Here is a 19,805-nt window from a genome sequence, read left to right on the forward strand (position 1 = left end):
ATGATAATAAAGAACTGAAGGAATTTATTTGGGAGGTGAAGAGGGCAAGAGAAGTGGGATAACCTGATTTGCTGCATGGAAAAGGTGGTTTAGGGTTATCTGATTTGAATAGGCACTTTAATGCTACCCAGTTAAGGGTTATGCATATTACTCAAGCAGAAGGTTATAAGTCAGAGTTGAAAACTATGATGTTGAAATGGTGGGATCAAGAGATAGAGAGAGACATGGATTTTGGTTACAATCCTTAATGAAAATAGCCATATTATGCTCATAAAGGAACTGAAAGAATTCTAAGAACTAAGCCAGTGCAGGAATAGAGAAAGGATATTTTATCAATAGGTATGTATGCAAGCGGAAGTATAGAAAATAGGCAAGATGGGGCTGGAATTTACTGGGGGGAAATTAGCAAAGGAACCAAGGTACTGGGAGCAAATAACTCGGGAGGGAAAACTACTAGAGTAGGATGACGCTAATCACAAGTTTGGATTGCAAGTTAGAGACTGCCTTCCCTATCAGGGATTGATAAGAGTATACCAGGCCAGAAGTTAGTTAAGTAATTTCTTCTTGAATGAGCAGACTTATTCAGAACTAAGACATGTTAACAGTTCCTTCTTTTAAAAATCAGCAGCTTCCTCCACTCGTTAGATATAAGCCAAGCAGACTGATTTATAATTCAGCTTTAAAAGACAGTTAATGTTTGTACTTTCTTTCAAGCTTGGGGGTGCTGCGGCATCTAATTTTGTTTTCCTTATCTGTTTTTTACAAGAAAGAGTTTATCTCCCCCATTAAGCATTCTTAAGCATTGTCTACTACAAAAATATATTTTGTTTTAATTCTCTGAAAGTAATGTGTGCATTTATATAAGCCATTAGTCATGGATTTGTTTTTTTATGGTAGTCACATGTTCAAAAATGTTTGGTGATAATGTCCTCATAGTTTTCTTTACATAAAGCTCATTACAGGAAATGCAGGTAACAATGCAAGCAACTCCTACGGTTACATGTTAATCTTTTGTTGAGATTGTAACTCCTCTTCATAGTCTTAACTGCTAAATTTGCTTGCTTTACAAAATCCCAAAGGGGAACTGCCACAACTTTTATTTTTTTGTATACCATTTGATTTTTTTTTCTCATAAATAATTCAAGTACTTACTTGTCTTGTTAATGAATGCCGGACCTTTTCCTATTATTTTAACCAAGTCTGGATTACCTTTCAAAGTATATTGGTTATTAATTATGATCTTTTTCAATTCTTTTGCATCTAAACTATATTTGATCAGAGAAGTCAAATTAAAATGTCATGACTTCTGCTTATCTGTTTTAGTTTCTAATACATACTTATAATAAGGTGGCATTTGCTCCCTCTTTTAAATTTAAAATCTTTGTGTTCTATAAAACAAATACTGTAGCCTCTGTTATGAATAGCTGCATTAACTCATTTATTTCATTTTCAAAGGCCAATGTTCAATTTCTTAACCTTGAAATTATCATTGTTTGTCCTGTAATAATACGCATTTTTCTTTTTTTTTTTTTACAAACACTGGGTGTGCAGTAGAGTTTTACAAATACATAGTAACAGATTGAGGGTTTCTATATAATCCTGAATTGTATAACTTAATTAGATTCATTAGCTTTCAAAGTAAGATCTAAATTATAATACTTTAGACCATATAAACCCCCCCCCCCCAAAATTAGTTGCAGTATTCAGGTACAATATAAACTTTTGAAAATCCTTCCTGTTTCCAAATGACAAAAAATGTCATCAGTAAAGTGTATAATTAAAACTGCACAACTTACAAATTTATGTTAAAGGCAAATTCAGATTGTGTTTGGATAAGAGGGTGCCATATTGACACCTATACCAACACCCTGAATGCTGCTGCTGATAATAATACTAGTAATAGTAATAATAATGCCCATTTGTAAACCAGGTAATCCCACTGGAAAAAAAAAATCACCTTTTCAGGAGTGACCCGGTAACCATGTTTGGTTAAGTGACTTGCTCAATATCTCACAGTAGACAGATGAGTACTGAGGGGAATTGAACGGTGTACCCAAGGAACCACATATGGCTTGTTGTCTTCACCCTCTGTGTCAACTGCTAGGTTCTGATGATATACAACTTCATTAAATGCAAAAAAGTATTTATGTTAATGTAAACAGCATCCCAACCTTTTCATTACTGAGTTATGTGTTAAAACGTAAATATTAATTTCAAGCCCTTATCTTGTGAGATGTATGTGCCAAGTGATAGAAATAACTTCAGAGGCAGAGAACATATCCTGAGGGTGTGGTAAGTACTTCTGTTTTCAGCAAAGAAACAAGTACCAACAGTTCTTCTCAAGTAGTACCCATAGGTGATAGACTAAATAGTAGGACAATGGAATTGTCTGTATCTTTTAATTTCACTAGTATGAGCATATTCAGTAAAAAAATAGAGTAAACTTTCTATGAAAGTGTCATAATATTATAAGAAAAGAAACTCTTAAAGTTTAAATCACTGAAGTGTGACAATGCCTTTCTTGAACAGTCGTCAAAACCAAACATATTCCAAGGGGGTATTCATTTCTTTGAAATTCCAAATTGTATTAATCACAAAGTCCTGTATTTCCTTATATGATCAAATTATTTGATAATGCAGGCTGTGAACTCATGAAGCTGATGGTTAAGCAAAACACCCTGAACATCAGGACACTTAAATAACTGAGATCCAGAATTTGTGTAACAATGTATAAACAGATTTTTTTTTCCCCACACGTGAAGAAAACTGCAGAATTTTTTCTAGTGTACAGGAGTTTGAAAACAGTATAAAAACTGAAGACAGAAGAAACTTCAGCATGAATGTAATGATTATAATAGTGAGGTTGTGTATCTAGTCCTGAATAAGCCCTCTGAAAACACAACCAGGCAAACTAGAAGTTCAGTGTTTGAGATTCAAGAAGAGCCAAACCAAAGCGGACTGAGGAGATGACAGCGATTAGCTTATAAACAACATAGAAATCTTCAGTTAGGTCCACATTTTAACAGCCAATTGGAGGATGAGAGAAATCTTCATAGTATGTCGACAAGGAATGAATAGGGCAATGCATGAACAATCACAGGAACCAAAGAAGAAACATGGGCAGCCAGTAGAAGAGTTCTTTGGAGAATTTGAGCAGATTAGAGAAACGTATTTTGATACTTATGCTCTAAGAATTTGAAAGAAACTGCATTGGAACAGTTGATAGGCAGTAAGAAACTGATTTTAGTGAAATGAATATTGCAAATAACATGAGTGGTTTTGTTCTTCCACTTGAATTACAAAAGACAATTACTTGTTCTTCCAGGTATCTCTTGCAGGTAAATAATGGTGTCTATATCATATTATCGCACGATGAAAAGAGCAAACGCTCTTTCATTGAACCGATAATATCGAAATAAAAAAGCAAACACACGGAATAGCAAATTTTTTCACAGGGAAAAAATTCACTGCTCTGCAAAAAAAAAAAGTTTAAACACAAAATTAAGTGGGTGGCTTTGCCCCCCACACCCCGTACTTAAATATACCAACTCCGAGATCGTACCATAGTGGAGGAAATGGCAAAGTCTTGAAGACGGCCCGCCAATTTTTTTTTCCCTGGGAAAAAAATCGATGGTCCGTGACTTTGCTTTTTTCTCCTTTCTACATTGTCAGATCGATGAAAGAGCATTCGCCTTTTTCATCGTCCGATAATGTGATATAGTCCCAAATAATGCTGGAATGGTTAACTTAAAGGCTATAACTTCTTAGACAATTTGTTTAATTAAACAAATGGAACTATTTTAAATGACACTTTCACTGTTCTTTCCCAGGAACATTTTATTAATATGAATAATCTTGACTTTGATAGTATTGAACTGAGTGTTTAAACTGGGGTCCAATCTTTGTGCCAAGTAACTGTGATAATTTGTTTAATGCAATAAGTAGTTTTAAAATGTATGTAAATAGATCAGATTTCAAATATATATTAGCAGACACTGGTTTACGTGTTTAAAAAGGTAGTATATTCACTCCTGCTTTGAATCCAGCTACTTCTGTATGTGAGAAATGTGTGAAGAATTCAGAAAAAATATTAATTAGTAAATTGAAAGGTGTGTTTTATAATGTAACTGTGTGTGAAACAAAAGCATTACATAAATTAACTAGCAGTAATGGTCTTAGGCACTTAAAAGTAAGCAAAAGTACAGCATTAGTGTTTATGAACAGAGTTGATTATGAACAAAAAATGAATTAAGTAAGACTAACAGATACATCACAGTTGACTGTGATGTTAATTCAGCATGCTAGCACATTGATTTAAAAGTATTAGATTATTTGCCTAATAGTTATCCCAGCATCATTGTATGACTTTATGAAGGTTGATTTCCAGCGAACGTCTATTTCTTCTGAACACTGATGAGACCCAGAAATTCTGTTGAGTCCCCTCCCCCCCTTTAGACCAGTTATTTCTTCAAAAGGGTCTAAAACAGAATCAATTAGCCTTTACTTGAATTATGCATTTAAAAAAAATAGTTGAAAAAGACTAACACATTCTTGAGTGATAGTTGACTTTTTTAGACTTATAAGAGAAATAAAATGGAATCCAATTATGCTTTTACAGGAATAGATGTTAAATGTTTGATTTCATGTAATCCACAGGATAAATGACTTGAAATGATGAAAAATGTGTGTATTTTAACACAGAATTCATTAATGAAATGTTGAAAATCTGTGTACATTAATGTGTGTGTGTGTGTGTGTGTGTGTGTGTGTGTATATATATATATATATATATATATATATATATATATATATATATATATATATATAAAACATCAAATGAAGTTTTGTACTGTCAGAGTTGAGATGTTTCTGTAGGTGCAGCATTGCATTCTCTTATGAGAACCTCATTATGGCACAATGAGGAGATGAATTTTGCACAAATTCTCACGCTGGTGAGGAAAATATAGATATTCCTCATGTTCTGTGCTGGTCTTTCTTCATGTATGTTAAATTCAAGGTAAGTGGTGTGTGTATCTGCTTCTTTAGAGTGCCATGTGAGACTTCATTGCTTAGCATTGCCTATGTGTTACAAAAATAAGAATCAGAAAATTTAGCTCACAGTTGATTTCAGTACAATAATGTGAACTTCTTTGATTCTAGAACACCAGTTTTGAGAGTATACAGCAGACTGCAAGAAGCATTGCAGAGCAAGCTCATGAACTAGCATATGATCCAAACTACATGTCTCCTTTTGCACAGTTTGCATGTGATAATGGCTTGAATGTAAGGGGTAAGTCTAAGGATATTATTTTTTAATGTGGAAACGTAATCTATTTATTGTTGAGAAAAAGCCTGTTTGTCATTCAGTAGAAGAATAGGCCACTGTTGTGTGCCCACTGTCTGCTTTTTCCCAAAATAATATGCACAAAACGTAGTTGTACTCAAAATTGTTCAGTTGTTGTATGGCAGTATAATTTAGTATATCAAACCATCTAAGCAGTCGTCTGCTCTGACTGAATTGGGTCACATTCCTGACCCTCAGAGCTATAAAGTTATTAAGCAGTATTAGGTCGCCGAAATGGTATTCCAGTGAACACCTATTCAGCAACCCGTAATCTGCAAAAAATCACTTCAGTGATTCGCTGAATTCACTAAGGTCAATGAAATGGTTGCCCAAAGCACAACGGAGAACTACGGGACTTTACCCTTTTCTCCACTGAAGTGCGATCTCATAGTTGGTATATATAGTTAGGTAGGGTGTGGGGGGCAAAGTCCCCCTCTTGGGTGGGCTTGAGTCAAGTAAAATTTGGTCTGTTGTGCTTTGGGCAGCTATTTCATTGCCTTTAGTAAATTCAGTGAATTACTGATGCAATTTTTTGCTGATTACAGGTTGCTGAATAGATGTTCGCCAGAATACCATTTTGGCGAACTAATATAGATCCGTTACCACAGGTGCATTTTGTACAGTATTTTATCTCTGGTAAGTTAGCCGTTTACTTTTGTTACATTTGTAAAGCCATAGTGTACATTTTCTATGATTATTCAGCATATTTTGATAGTAACATATACCATAAAGTTTTAGTACAACCTGTGAATGCAGTTATAGTACAGAATTACTCAAGTTTGGATCATTTTTATCTGTGAACATTTTTGTTGTGCCATTTGAGTTTTGAAATAAAACTGTAGTATTTTGTTTAAATACTATACATGCATCAGCTATTTACAAAATCAGCAGTGGTTCTTGTTGAAATTGGCATTGTGACCCTGAAAATAGCAATTGTTTGAGACCCAGGGAGATGGTGTACTTGAGTCCAAGGTTGTAATATGCCAGAGTATTTCTCCTTTAAGGTACAATCTCTTCTGATTTAGTATTTGTAGGTAGATGGGCTGTGGCAGGCAAAGTCCACCCCCCCAATAAAAAATTGTTAGTGATACAAAAGAGAGTTTCAGCATTTGCTGTTTTTTGCGTAAAATGTTGTAGATGTTGCACTTACTGGTTTTATACAATTTAAATATTAGGATTTCACATCTGAGGCTGTAAACAAGTAAGGTTTGTATGCTATTGTTACAGACTTAATTTCCCATAAACTTCAAGTAGTTAAGTTTTTTTGTAGAGCAAGTAAAATCAAATTAAAATAGTAAAAATAACACTTAATTGTTTCACTTGAGAACTGTGCACATTTTACCTTTTAGTGTACTTTGTCTTGTTTCCTATGTGTTAATACAGTGTTAGATAACTTAACCTTCTAACTTTGCCCAGATAACTAGGCTTTTTTTGCAGTCTTCAGAATGACGTTGTGAACAATGGCACTGAGGGGCATGCAGGGTGGATTTTCAAGCAGTAAGTTCACAATGATGATGGTGCAACGGGTATCAGAATGGGAGTAAATAGCAATGTTCCTGATTTATATACCAGTTAACTGTTTTAAGTGATGGGGTAGTGCTTCTAATGCAGAATGTAGTGATTTGCTGATTTTATAATGTTTTGGAGCCCCCTCAGTGGTGCAGTTTGCAGCAGTGACCTTCAGGATTGTCACACAGCTATAGATGTGGATCCCACTGGAGAGCAGTGTTAAGTGCGACGTGCTCTCTTGTGGTAAAATGTGCACAGTTCTCAAGTGAATCAATCCAAAAACAAATGAAACAGAGTCCAAACTAGCTGTAATCTTTTATTATAAAATGTATGTGCTTTCAGGTTAAAAAAACCTTCATCAGACAAACCAAAGGTACATAACTATTTAACCCAGGTGGGTTTTCGGCAGCCATGATGATCCTTCCAGTATGATCCATCTTAACTCTGCATACTCTGTATCATTGACAATGCCCCCCCCCTTTTTTTTTCATCTGTGCAACATGCAGAACCATAAAAACAAAAGTATGATCTGGAAAGCTAGAAACATGCTGGTACAAATTATTATGTTTATCCTTCTGTCTAGTAGATGACAAATGGTGCAATATTCTTGTTTTTAACTTACAATTAGTTTTCTTCCAATATAAAAACTCGGACATGACTTGCAGTATGCCAAGTAAACCACAGTCTTTGTATGGCAGTATGCATAAAACTCAAATGTGTATTTTTTGTTTGTAACAGGATGTATAAAATAATTTAAACCATTCACATTTGAACATGCTTTACAATGCCTACAGGGAAAAGTCCCTGTTCTCATATGTGCAGAGGAAACACCGTTAGCCTTCTTATTTTTCAAACTAGGTTCTATGCATAACACATCTTTTATATTACTGTTTCGCTTGAAGGTAAATCTAGGTTTCTCATCTAAAATATCCTTCAAGTGATTGTCACTTCTTAGTATCTTCCAGTTTTGCTTAATAATATCACATATCCCATACACACTGTTACTATAATTTAGCATTATCTTGGGTTTGTTGTCATACTTATTAGATGGCTTCAACTTATCTCCCTGCTGCTCTTTATTATCAGAAAACCATGGTCTAGCCCTGGCTTCCCTGTTAGATTTTATACTGTTCTTGCTTTTTTCTAAATTTTCCTTTGAATAACCCTTTTCCTTAAGATGTTCATTTAGCACATCTATTTCTTTGTGGAACTCATTATTGTCTGTGCACAGCCAAGAAACTCTGTATCCTTGCCCTTGCATAATATTATGAAAAGTACGTGTAGGATGCATACTACGTGCATTCAAATAATGATTTCTCCAGCACAATTTCCTATGCAAGGTGGTGTTTATCTTGCCAGTTACATTTTTATTTAATGTGACATCTAAAAAGGCAATGGTCTTGTTGCTATGCTCTACTGAGAACCTAAGAAAATCTGTAGTTTTCTCCAGGTAATCAACAAAGTTTAAGAATTCATCACTGCCCTGTGCCCATAACAAAAAATATCCACAAATCTGGCATTAAAAATTGTTGAAGTCTTCCATAGATGTTCACTTAAAAATATATTTATCTTCCCAGAAGGCTAGCACTAGATTAGCATATGAATTGGCACAGGGTGTGCCCATGGCAACACCCTGTACCTGCCTATAATGCCGAAAACAGAAGGTTCCATAGTTGCCATGGATCCTACTAGCAACACTTGTACTATGGCTGGGGCTGATGACATTAAACAGGGAACCAAACAGCCCAGTATCAGCATGGGAGCAAGACAGAAAACCTCGTTCCTTCTTCTTCTTCATCTTCTTTTTTATGCAGCAAGGAGCAGTTCTATGACTTTTCCAACTTTCCCAGTACCATTAAGAAAGAAAACAGAAAACAGGCAAGATTGCTTGTATAAAGGGATGTAAAACTGCGGAGAGTCATGAACTGACTGATTTTAATGACTGTAATGTATTTACTATATCTAGTGTTCAATTGACTAAAGAACAAGTTAATGTTTTAGGTAAAGGATTATCGTTTGTACCCAGTAGGACATCAGTATTAAGTGAAGTTATACTGGATTTGCACATGTTTGGGAAGAATGATATTCTGAATAACATGTTTAGGGGAAACGGCCATTATACGAATGTTATGAAACATCCGAGTACTTTTGTATCAGTTATGTACCTCACAGTTCATACTTTTTTAAAAACTTGTGAGGATGAAGTAAGACTTTATCTTGATAATGCAACATGCAGGTTTAATAACAAATTATTTGGAAAGGCAAGCACTGCTAGATCTAATGAATGATGATAGACTGGTTATCAAACCAGCTGATAAGGGTGAGGCCGTTGCAGTTCTGGATACTACTGCATACATACAATCCTTGGATGCCCTAACTAATGATATCAGTATTTATAGAAATGTTTTACGTTTGATGGTTAAGCACTATACAAGTAATGTTGGTAAGAAGCTAAGGGCTTTAAGAAAAAATGGAGTGTTAGATGATGACTTGTATGCATTTTTTAGCATTGAACATCCAGTAATGCCTATTTTTAAAGCACTACCAAAAATGCATAAAAATACCTTGACCCCACCGATGAGACCAATAGTTTCAGGGAGGGGATGGCTTACTGAACATTTATCTATGTGGGTAGAAGCAAAATTGAAAAATCTGCTTGCTTATTTTCCTAGAATTTTGAAAGACACTACACAATTCTTAAACTGTATGATGCTTGCCAAACTTTAGATTTGAAGAATGTGTTGATGGTAACCATGGATGTCAACAGTTTGTTCATAGTCATCACAAATTAATTTGGGTTAAAGGCAGTGAAAGAGGTACTGCATACAGTTAATATATATGATGAGAACACATTATAGGCAGGTACAGGGTGTTGCCATGGGCACATCCTGTGCCAATTCATATGCTAATCTAGTGCTAGCCTTCTGGGAAGATAAATATATTTTTAAATGTGAACATCTATGGAAGACTTAAACAATTTTTATGCCAGATTTGTGGATGATATTTTTTGTTGTGGCCACAGGGCAGTGATGCATTGTTAAACTTTGTTGATTACCTGGAGAAAACTACAGATTTTCTTAGGTTCTCAGTAGAGCATAGCAACAAGGCCATTGCCTTTTTAGATGTCACATTAAATAAAAATATAACTGGCAAGATAAACACCACCTTGCATAGGAAATTGTGCTGGATAAATAATTACTTGAATGCACATAGTATGCATCCTAGGCATACTTTTCATAATTTTATGCAAGGGCAAGAATACAGAGTTTCTCGGCTGTGCACAGACAATAATGAGTTTCACAAAGAAATAGATGTGTTAAATGAACATCTTAAGGAAAAGAGGTATTCAAAGGAGAATTTAGAAAAAAACAAGAAAAGTATAAAATCTAACAGGGAAGCCAGGGCTAGACCATGGTTTTCTGATAATAAAGAACAGCAGGGAGATAAGTTGAAGCCATCTAATAAGTATGACAACAAACCCAAGATAATGCTACATTATAGTAACAGTGTGTATGGGATATGTGATATTATTAAGCAAAACTGGAAGATACTAAGAAGTGACAATCACTTGAAGGATATTTTAGATGAGAAACCTAGATTTACCTTCAAGCGAAATAATAATATAAACGATATGTTATGCATAGAACCTAGATTGAAAAATAAGAAGGCTAACAGTGTTTCCTCTGCACACATGAGAACAGGGACTTTTCCCTGTAGGCATTGTAAAGCATGTTCAAATGTGAATGGTTTAAATTATTTTATACATCCTGTTACAAACAAAAAATACACATTTGAGTTTTATGCAGACTGCCATACAAAGACTGTGGTTTACTTGGTATGCTGCAAGTCATGTCCGAGTTTTTATATTGGAAGAAAACTAATTGTAAGTTAAAAACAAGAATATTGCACCATTTGTCATCTACTAGACAGAAGGATAAACATAATGCTTTGTACCAGCATGTTTCTAGCTTTCCAGATCATACTTTTGTTTTTATGGTTCTGCATGTTGCACAGATGAAAAAAAAAAGGGGGGGGGGGGACACTGTCAATGATACAGAGTATGCAGAGTTAAGATGGATCATACAGTTGGCTGCTGACAACTCACCTTGGTTAAATAGTTCTGTACCTTTAAAACCAGCCTTAAAGAAAAGGTGGGTCAAGTATAGAAAGTAATTGGTTGCTTTTAGAAATGTTTTAATATTTAAAGACTGTCATGGTTATGTGTTGTTTGTCTGATGAAGGGTTTTTTAACCTGAAAGTGCTTACATTTTATAATAAAAGATTACGGCCAGTTTGGACCCTGTTTCGTTTGTTTTTGGATTTGTTCTTACAAGAGGTTCGAGAGGAGTCCGGAAGCTAAGAAGCTTGTGTTTTGCTACATTCTCAGTGAATCAGGGAAACACCTCAACAGAATATGGGACTAATCAGAAATAATCATGGACATTCAGGGACACCTCTAAGGTATTACATAGTACTTTTAACAGAATAAACGCCACAAAACCAGAAAATAGATCAAGACTAATAATACATCACAGTTCACCTGGTAGAAGCCGAATCCTTTAATAAATAATACAATAATGACATGAGCGCTTTCGTCTGCAAAAATACAAACTTCATCAGATAAAATCCCACTAATACTGAAAACATTATATAGAAATGTTTGTCCAATAAGGTTTTACATTCAATAAATCAATTAATCAATTTAAAATCTTTAAAAGGCAGTATGTATCAAGTGTCAAGTTAATACACCAAAACCAAGAAGCCTGAAAAAACAGAATAAGACAATGTGAATTAATATACATTTTCTGAAGAAGAATAAAAGTCTTAACTCTAATAAATGTCATTATTCATTAACTGTTGTGCACTGCCTTTTCTCCAAAATGTACTAGTTTTAGGAGGGATTAAGTGGGACAGAGCTAAAATTTGAGTCAAAATCAAGGATAATTGAGAGGTATGGATGTGCGCCATTATTTGTTTTATAAATACTGGCGGTCTGGCCAACTTTTTCTGAGTGCAGCTTGCTTTCTGCATTGTAGCACTGGAAATAGAGGAAGAGCAAAATGATAGGTATTTGGAAGATCATTCCTTACCTGCCTAATTCTCATTTGTGTAGGCATAACTTCAAGAGAATCAGCTACAGTTTTTCACTTGCTTTCTGTCCTTCACTGCTGCCCCGCCTATTTTTTTTTTTTGATGTGGCAAGCTTTTGTTTTGTTTTTCTTTTTCTTTTCAAAATCATAACAATCCTGCAAATATGTAGCTTCATCCCTTAGAAACTCAGACTAAATTGTTCACCATTGTTTTCAAAACTCTGCTTTCTCAACTTTTTCATTTCGTTTTTTTATTGCTAAGGTATATATTTACATGGGTTTTCTCGTGTGTCTCTGGTTTTCGCACATTTTGAAGATATGCATTAGGTGGATTATACGCTTTACATTGGCTGTAGGTATGCATGTGCATGTATGTGTGTTGTGGAAGAATAACCGGGTCAGGGCTAGGCACTTGATGGTGTGAACATTGGCTCTGAATGATTATCATTCCTGAAGTGACATCCTGATGCCTTGTGCAAAAATGGTGAAAAAGGGGTTATGGATGGATTCTTTGGGACCCCATATTGCCATTAGGCGTGTTTATCAGTGAAACCAAGCGGGGGTGGGGGTGTTCAGAGTTTCAGAAATGTATAAATGGCTGCTCGTGATAATTTTTGACAGTGGGTTAGAGTATTAGAATTCTCAAAATCTGAAGTAGTTGACTTCATTTGATTATAAACCTATGGGTTTCAGATCCAAATTAAATCTGATATGGCCACATTTTCCAGCTACTGATCCGAGCTCCTCCCTTTACCCATAATGCACCCTGCCCCCCCCCCTTCAGATCTCGTTTGCCGCAAGCGAAGCAACAAATGTGGTTCGAGCTCTTAGCGTAGTTGGGAATTTTTTGTGAGTAAAAAATCTGATAGTTTTGATATTTTTCTTCTCTATTTCTTTTCCTTTACCTTTCGCAAGGTCGTCAGTACAAAAAAAAGTTTACTTTTTAGCTCTTTTCAGTCTTTCCTATCGTGTGTGTGTGTGTGTGTGTCTGTCTGTGTTTTGGGCCTGTTTCTTTAGGGAAGTCTAAAGCCCGTAAATCCACAGAGTCTGGCCATAGGCTTTCCCCAGCTGATGGCCACACTTTGTGTGTGGTGTGTCTGGGAGCAGCACACCTTCAGACCTTCTGTCCTATCTGTGTTGGGTTCAACCCCAGAGCACTAAAGGACAGGAGGGACAAACTGATTCTGAAGGGGCTATTTCCCTCCTCGGGGGACAGTAGTTCCTCCTCCGCTTCCCGCAGGGACATCAGCAGCTGCATCTTCCTCCTCCTCCCCAGCCTCTGGGACTCAAACTCCCGCCAAGAGGTCCAGGGAGGGAGCAAAGGCCAAGAAGGACAAGTCATGCAAGTCGTCCCCCGACTGCTCAGTTACAGCCAGTCCGCCACCAAAAGTAAGGCCTCCAACTAGGCCTGGGTCTCCTCAGCTTATATCTCCCAGATTTTCCCCTGAACCGGAAGGCGGCCCTGTCCGGTCCCCAGTTAGGTCCTCTCCCCACCGGCTTTCTATACCTGTTTCAGTGACTTCTTCTTCACAAACTACCTGGAGCTTGAGCAAAGCAGAGATGGACAAGATGATGTGGAGGTTTATCCGCACCCAGATCCAGATGGGAGTTTTGCCGGCACCATGTCCCTCTGGAGGTGGAAGCGGACAACCTTTCTTTACACCTATAACTCCTTCTCCGATCCGACCTTCGGTTTCAGAGTCCTTGGATCAGAGGACCCTCCGGGTCAAGGGATGCACCTTGACGCTGGCCGTTGTCTTGAGCATGTCTGATCTGACTGGTTTGGATCTGAGCTCTCAGAGCCGTAGTCTTGGGATCGGATCCAAGGGGGTCCTGTCAGTGCAGTATCCCTCTCGGCATCTCATGTTCCTAGAGCCTCAGCTCTGACTCCTCTGTCGGGTCAGAGGGGAACGGCCCCCACTGGTATCTCCCAGGAGGTTCATTCCCCTTCGGCCTTTGACTTGGTGGAGAGGGTTCTCTCAGTTTCGAGACACTTGACCATCTTGTTCTCGGACTCCGTCCAGATCCCGTCCGCTTTGGGTGCGATCCTGACCATCTTGCCCCCTCAGGGACAGCCCGTCCTGCCTCAGGGGGCTCCCCATGGGAACAACAGGAAGTTTGTGAATTCTCTTCAGACAGCCCCACTGAGGAGGTACCTCGCAAACGGACATGTAAAATGAGACACTTGGACTCTCCACCAGAGTCCCTCACCAAAGACACCAACTTGGGAGGGGGAAAGTTCCCCAAGGTCACCCCCTCCTTTGGAGACATCATGAAACTCCTCTGCCAAAGGGGGGGGGTTTGCCCCAAAACCAACCTCAGACGAGTCAGTGTTCCTGGAGGCATTTGGCACGGGCCCATCTACCTCTTGAGTGTCCCCTCCTGCAGATCCCTTAGTGGATCTTATAACATCTAGGGGCATGGAAGGAACCAGATACTGTGGAGTCTATTCCCAAGCACCCTAACAAGGTTGAGTCCCCCATTGAACAGGACATGCTTGAATAAGGGGTCCCCAGTGGATGCTATGGTTATGCCAGCTGCCACCAAGAAGGAGCTCTCGCAGGAGAGCTCCACGATTCACTCTCCTGATCATGAATCAAGGGCGTTGGACCATTTTGGGAAGCGGGTGTATGCTTCAGCGACCTTCTCGGTAAGGTTGCTGAACTACATCGCACACATCATTCGATTACAGAGAGACTTGGTCAAAGAAGTCGCTGAGTCGACCCCGAAGTCCATGTCGGTGGAGGACAAAAAGTTCTCCGCGCGCATAGCCACTCTTAAAGCAGTTTCGAATACGTCCATGCGCCTGCTCTCCCATGCTACACTGGGAGCCGCAAGGGTGGCCAGGACAAGCGTTGCCATCAGGCGCCACCTCTGGCTCCGGCTTTGTCAATTTTCGGAACCCTTTAAGGCATCATTTACAAATACCCCTTATGATGGTTCTTCGCTTTTTGGGAAATCTGTTGAAGAGACTCTGGTCCAGAGTAAGAAGGATGGGAAGACACTGTCTGCCATTGGAATCTGCTTCTCCTCCCCTCAACGATCCTTTTCCAGGAATCGGCGAGGGACGAAGAAGATGTGGTTCTGGAAGTCTCAGGCGTTTTCCCGGGACACTCAGGACTCACCTAACCCCAGAGGCAAAGGAGGTTATGACAGACGACACCCGAGAGGCAAAGGGGGTCCGAGAAACTTCGGGTCCGTAGAAACCCAGGCAGCAGCCCTGAAGGGTTGCCCTACTGCTCGTCTCCGGAGGCATTTGGGGGTCACCTGTCGCTACACCCAATGGCATGGGGGAGTCCATTACAAAAGATCACTAGGTGTTGCGGATTATATCCAGATGATATTTCAGCCCGTTCAAAGAACCACCACGACTAAAGAAATACCTCCCGGACGTCCCACCCGCACAAAGGGAGGAAGCAGCACTAGAAATAAAAAAAAGCTGCTAATCAAACGGATCATCCAACCTGTCCCCCCAGACCAATCCGGATCAGGCATTTACTCCAGGTTCTTTTTAGTGCCAAAGAAAACGGGGGACCTAAGACCTCTTCTGGATCTGTCCACCTTGAACTTGTCGGTAACCAAAATTAAATTCCGGATGGTCACTCTTCTATCCATCCTGCCCTGTCGGCAAGCGAACGATTGGATGTGCTCGATAGACCTCCTGGATGTGTACTACCACATGCAGATGGACAGATGCTCTCTGAAATTCCTCCGTTCTGGCTAGGAGCTAATCATTATCAGTTCAGAGCCCTTCCCTTTGGTCTCACCTCAGCCCCCAGGGTGTTTACCAAGGTGATGGCGGTAGTAGCGTCTCACCTGAGGCTTCAGGGTATTGAAGTCTTCCCTTACCTGAACGATTGGCTCTTTGCTGCCCCTTCCAAGCATCTACTTTGCCAGGCCAGGGGCTACTTTTTTCACCTAGCAAACAAACTGGGCATTACCATAAATAAAAACAAATCTTCACTGACCCCAGTTCAGGTTCTAGATTTCATCAGGGCTCAGTTAAACACCGTTCAAATGAAAGTTTCTTTCACCCTGGACAAGATATGCAGTTTGAAGATACACGTCCTGTATGTTCTTCAGGTCCATGTTCCAATGGCAGAAGCAATTCTAAGAGCATTGGGGTCAGTAGCGGCTACTATCAACCTGTTACCTTTAGCATGGCTTCATATGCGAATTCACTATTGTACTCTCTCTGTTCAGTGGTCTGTGTTAGATCTTCCTTTGTCTCATCCCATTTGAATTTCCTGAGTGTGCAGGGACTCTCTTCGGTGGTTGTCAGCCCCTGGACCTACTGAAGGGACATCCTTTTAATCTGGTCTTTCCCAAAGCCACGGTGACCACGGATGCCTCCTAGCTGTGGGGGGGGGCATTGCTCGGGAAGGACAGTCCAAGGCACATGGTCCCCATCCGAGACCAATTTGCATATCAGCGTCCTGGAGATGAGGGCGGTTCGTCTTGCGTTGCAGGCCCTTCATGTTTATCTTCCTCTAGGAACGATCACAGTTCAGATGGACAATATGTCAGTGGTCTGGTATATCAACAAACAAGGGGGGAACCAGATTTTATCCCCTCTGTCGCGAAGCCATGAGAGTGTGGGAATGTGTGATCTCCACCAGTCATTTTCTGGTGGCAGCGCACATTCCAGGACGATCCAACTTTCTAGCAGACAGACTCCTGATGCCTTACAAGTGGTCTCTGAATCTTTCAGTAGCGGAAAGGATATTAGAAAAGTAGGGTCATCCTTGCTGCAATTTCTTCGCATCTCCTTCCAATGCGAAATGCAGCGAGTTCTTTGCTCTGAACGCCCCTCAGTGGGAAGCCCCCAGAGGCGCATTAATTCACGCTTGGCCTCCTGGACTTCTTTATGTTTATCCTCCATTACCCCTCATGTCGAAGTTTCTTCAGAAAGCTTGCAGGCTGGGTAGCATTGTGATCCTCATCACCCCATTCTGGCCTCGCCTAGTCTGGTTTGCCTCCCTATGGTCTCACTGCTAGTTCCACCATGGACGTTGGATCCATTTCCAGATCTTATTTCTCACCCTTCAGAATTCCTGATCCAGACATGAACAGTCTGAAGCTCACTGCTTGGCTGCTCAAGTTCCCATGATTGTTAGGACTCCTGGTTTATCTTCTCCAGTTAAGGACATTTTGGTGGCAGCTCACAAGTTTTCCACCAGAAAGGTGTATCGTAGCAAATGGAAATATTTCTCTATAGGGGCCTCACAGCATGCCTTAGATCCCTTCAGAGCTCCAGTGTCCACAGTGCTAGACTTTCCTTTCATCAAGGGGCCAGTTTCTACACAGTGAAGTTCCATTGGCTGCCATTTCTATTTTTCATGTGGGAGAAAACATGTCTTCCTTAGCGTCTTCAAAACTTTGCAAGTCCTTTCTTAAAGGTACCGTTCTACTTAGACCTCCAATTAAGGATCCCACTCCCCCCTGGGACCTTACCCTTGTGCTCCAGGCATTAGTCTCCCAACCTTTTCAACCAGCAGCTTCGGTAGATTTACAGTATTTGTCTTGAAAGACTGCTTTTTTGGTGGCCATTACTTCTGCCAAGAGAGTGTCAGAACTTCAAGCCCTTTCCATCAAATCTCCATATATGATTTTTACATAAAGATAGAGTTTCTTTGTGCACTAACCCTTCCTTTCTAAAGTAGCGTCAGAGGCAAATATTAACCAGACTATTAATCTGCCAGTGTTTTTCCCAAATTTTCAAAATAAAGAGGAATGTAAACTGCACTTGAGATTTTACTTGCACAGGACTAAAGCATTTTGTAAACGGATCAATTGTTTGTTTCTTACTCAAGACCTTTCCTAGGGAAACCAATTTCTAAAGTGACTATTGCTCATTGGATTTCCCAGTGCATTATTCGAGCATATTCTTTTAGAGGAATTTCCCCTCCAGGTCAGGTAAAAGCACATTCTACCAGGTCTATGGCTACTTCAGCTGCCTTTTGGTCTAGAGTGTCACTGGGTGATGATTGTTCTGCAGCTACTTGGTCCTCATCTCATACCTTCATTTCACATTACAAGCTAGATATTGTGTCAAGGAACAGGGCATCCTTTGGTTCTGCGGTGCTCCGGAATATCCTTAGTGTGGGCCTCCCAAGTGTTTGGTAGCTGGGGACTCTGTTCCACAGGTTGTAGATCAAATGAAGTCAATTACTTCAGATAAAGAAGTTATGTACTTACCATAATGTTCCATCTGAGTAGTTGTACTTCATTTGTCTTCAACCTTTCCCCCCCTCCTTCTCATGACCTTGTCACTTTGGTAACTGCCAACCTATGAGTATGATCAGCCCAGAATTGCCCATGGTCAATCTGGGAGTTTAGGTTTCTTACTTTACGGGTTGCCAGTAAGGATGGAGGTCTTGTTAGCTTGAGTATGTGTTATGTAATTAGCGGCAAACTCGATCTGAAGGGAGGAAGGAGACAGGGGGTATTATGGATAAGGGGAGGAGCTGGGAACTCAGATCAGTAGCTGGAAAATGCGTCTGTGTCTGATCCGATTCGGATCCAAAACCCACAGGTTGAAGACAAATGAAGTACAACTACTCAGATGGAACGTTATGGTGAGTACATAACTTCTTTTTTTGTTTTTTAAGGTTTCATAGGAGTGACTGGAATCTTAGATGAAAACTTTTAGTTGATTTATTAAGTTTCTTCTAACAAGAAGCATGCAGTTTTTGCTTGTCTTATATGATCAGGACCTAGTTAAATAATTAGTAATATGTAGAGTATCTTAGATTTTGCATATTTTTCTGGTAGCTCTACTGGGCTTTTCTTTTTAACTTACTGTTTTACTGTGAGTTTTTGTACCTTTGACATCAAGCATTTTTCTGTACCCACTTATTGAATATTGAAGAGCAGGTTGAAAGATGGATCTTAAAGTAATATGGTCCTTGTTATATTTGATCACCAGTGATGCTGCCTGTACTACTGTAGACGTTAACTCAGTTCTGAAGTATAGGAAATGCTGCACTGGGTCTATTCAGAACTGCAGGCCTTTATTATTGTAAATGGTCTATTAGAGATGGAATTGGGCAGCACCCAAAGAACAGAATTGAGCAGAAGCATGAAGAGTGGGGATCAACATCAAAGACACTTGGTATAAGACAAGAGAGACAGAAGAGAAGGGATCCTCAACACAGATCTAAGGCAGTCAAGTCTGTTTCATTCCCATTCTTGATGTTTGGTGGCTGCCAACAGCCACTTGTCTGTGACACCGTCCTTCCTAGTTCAAGGATGCCTCAACTGTTTCACATGATTTGCATGAGGCTAAGTGAGTAGATGATGCCCTGGCCTCAGCTGTTGGGATAAATATCTCTGGACACTAATCTGACTGGACTTTTAGCCAGGAGACCTAAATACTGGTTCCTTCATTGCAGAGGTGTAGGTCATAACTTTGGCGACAGTTTGCTTGGACCTGGATCCTTTCTCCACCCCATTTTCATCAATTCTCAATTTTTTGGCCTCCATTCTTAACAACAGGGCAAGCTATTGCACTGTTAACGTTCAGCTAGTGGCCTTGTCAAATTTTCACTCAGGAGAGAGTAATTCTTCCTTGGCTTCCTTGAGATTATGCCAGGCCTTTCTTAAAGGCACCTTTTTACTCAGGCTCCTGGTTAAAGATCCTACATCGCCTTGGGATTTGACTGTTCTCTTAAGGCTCGTGCTCAGCCTTCTTTTGAGCCTTCTGCTAAGATTGACCTTAAGTTCGTGTTCCGGAAAACAATTTTTCTGGCCTCTATAACCTCTGGTAGAGTATCTGAACTCCATGCCCTCTCCACAAGACCTCCATACTTGATCTTTCAAAAGGATAGGGTCTCGTAACGCACAAACCCATTTTTTCTACC

The 19,805-nt window shown here is 39.5% G+C and overlaps 1 protein-coding gene across 3 annotated transcripts in view; it reads left to right on the forward strand.

Moving 5' to 3' along the window:
* Positions 1-19,805, forward strand: part of PPTC7 (protein phosphatase targeting COQ7) — a 374,331-nt gene that overhangs the window by 287,219 nt on the left and 67,307 nt on the right. For all 3 annotated transcript variants that reach the window (XM_044068637.1, XM_044068639.1, XM_044068638.1), the window contains exon 5: positions 5,161-5,290. In XM_044068637.1, the coding sequence (XP_043924572.1) occupies positions 5,161-5,290 (130 nt within the window). The remainder of the gene's footprint in view (positions 1-5,160; positions 5,291-19,805) is intronic.

The sequence above is a fragment of the Protopterus annectens genome, chromosome 4.part0, assembly GCF_019279795.1.
Source record: "Protopterus annectens isolate FY-2018-M chromosome 4.part0, PAN1.0, whole genome shotgun sequence".
In the NCBI taxonomy this organism is placed as follows: Eukaryota; Metazoa; Chordata; order Ceratodontiformes; family Protopteridae; genus Protopterus; species Protopterus annectens.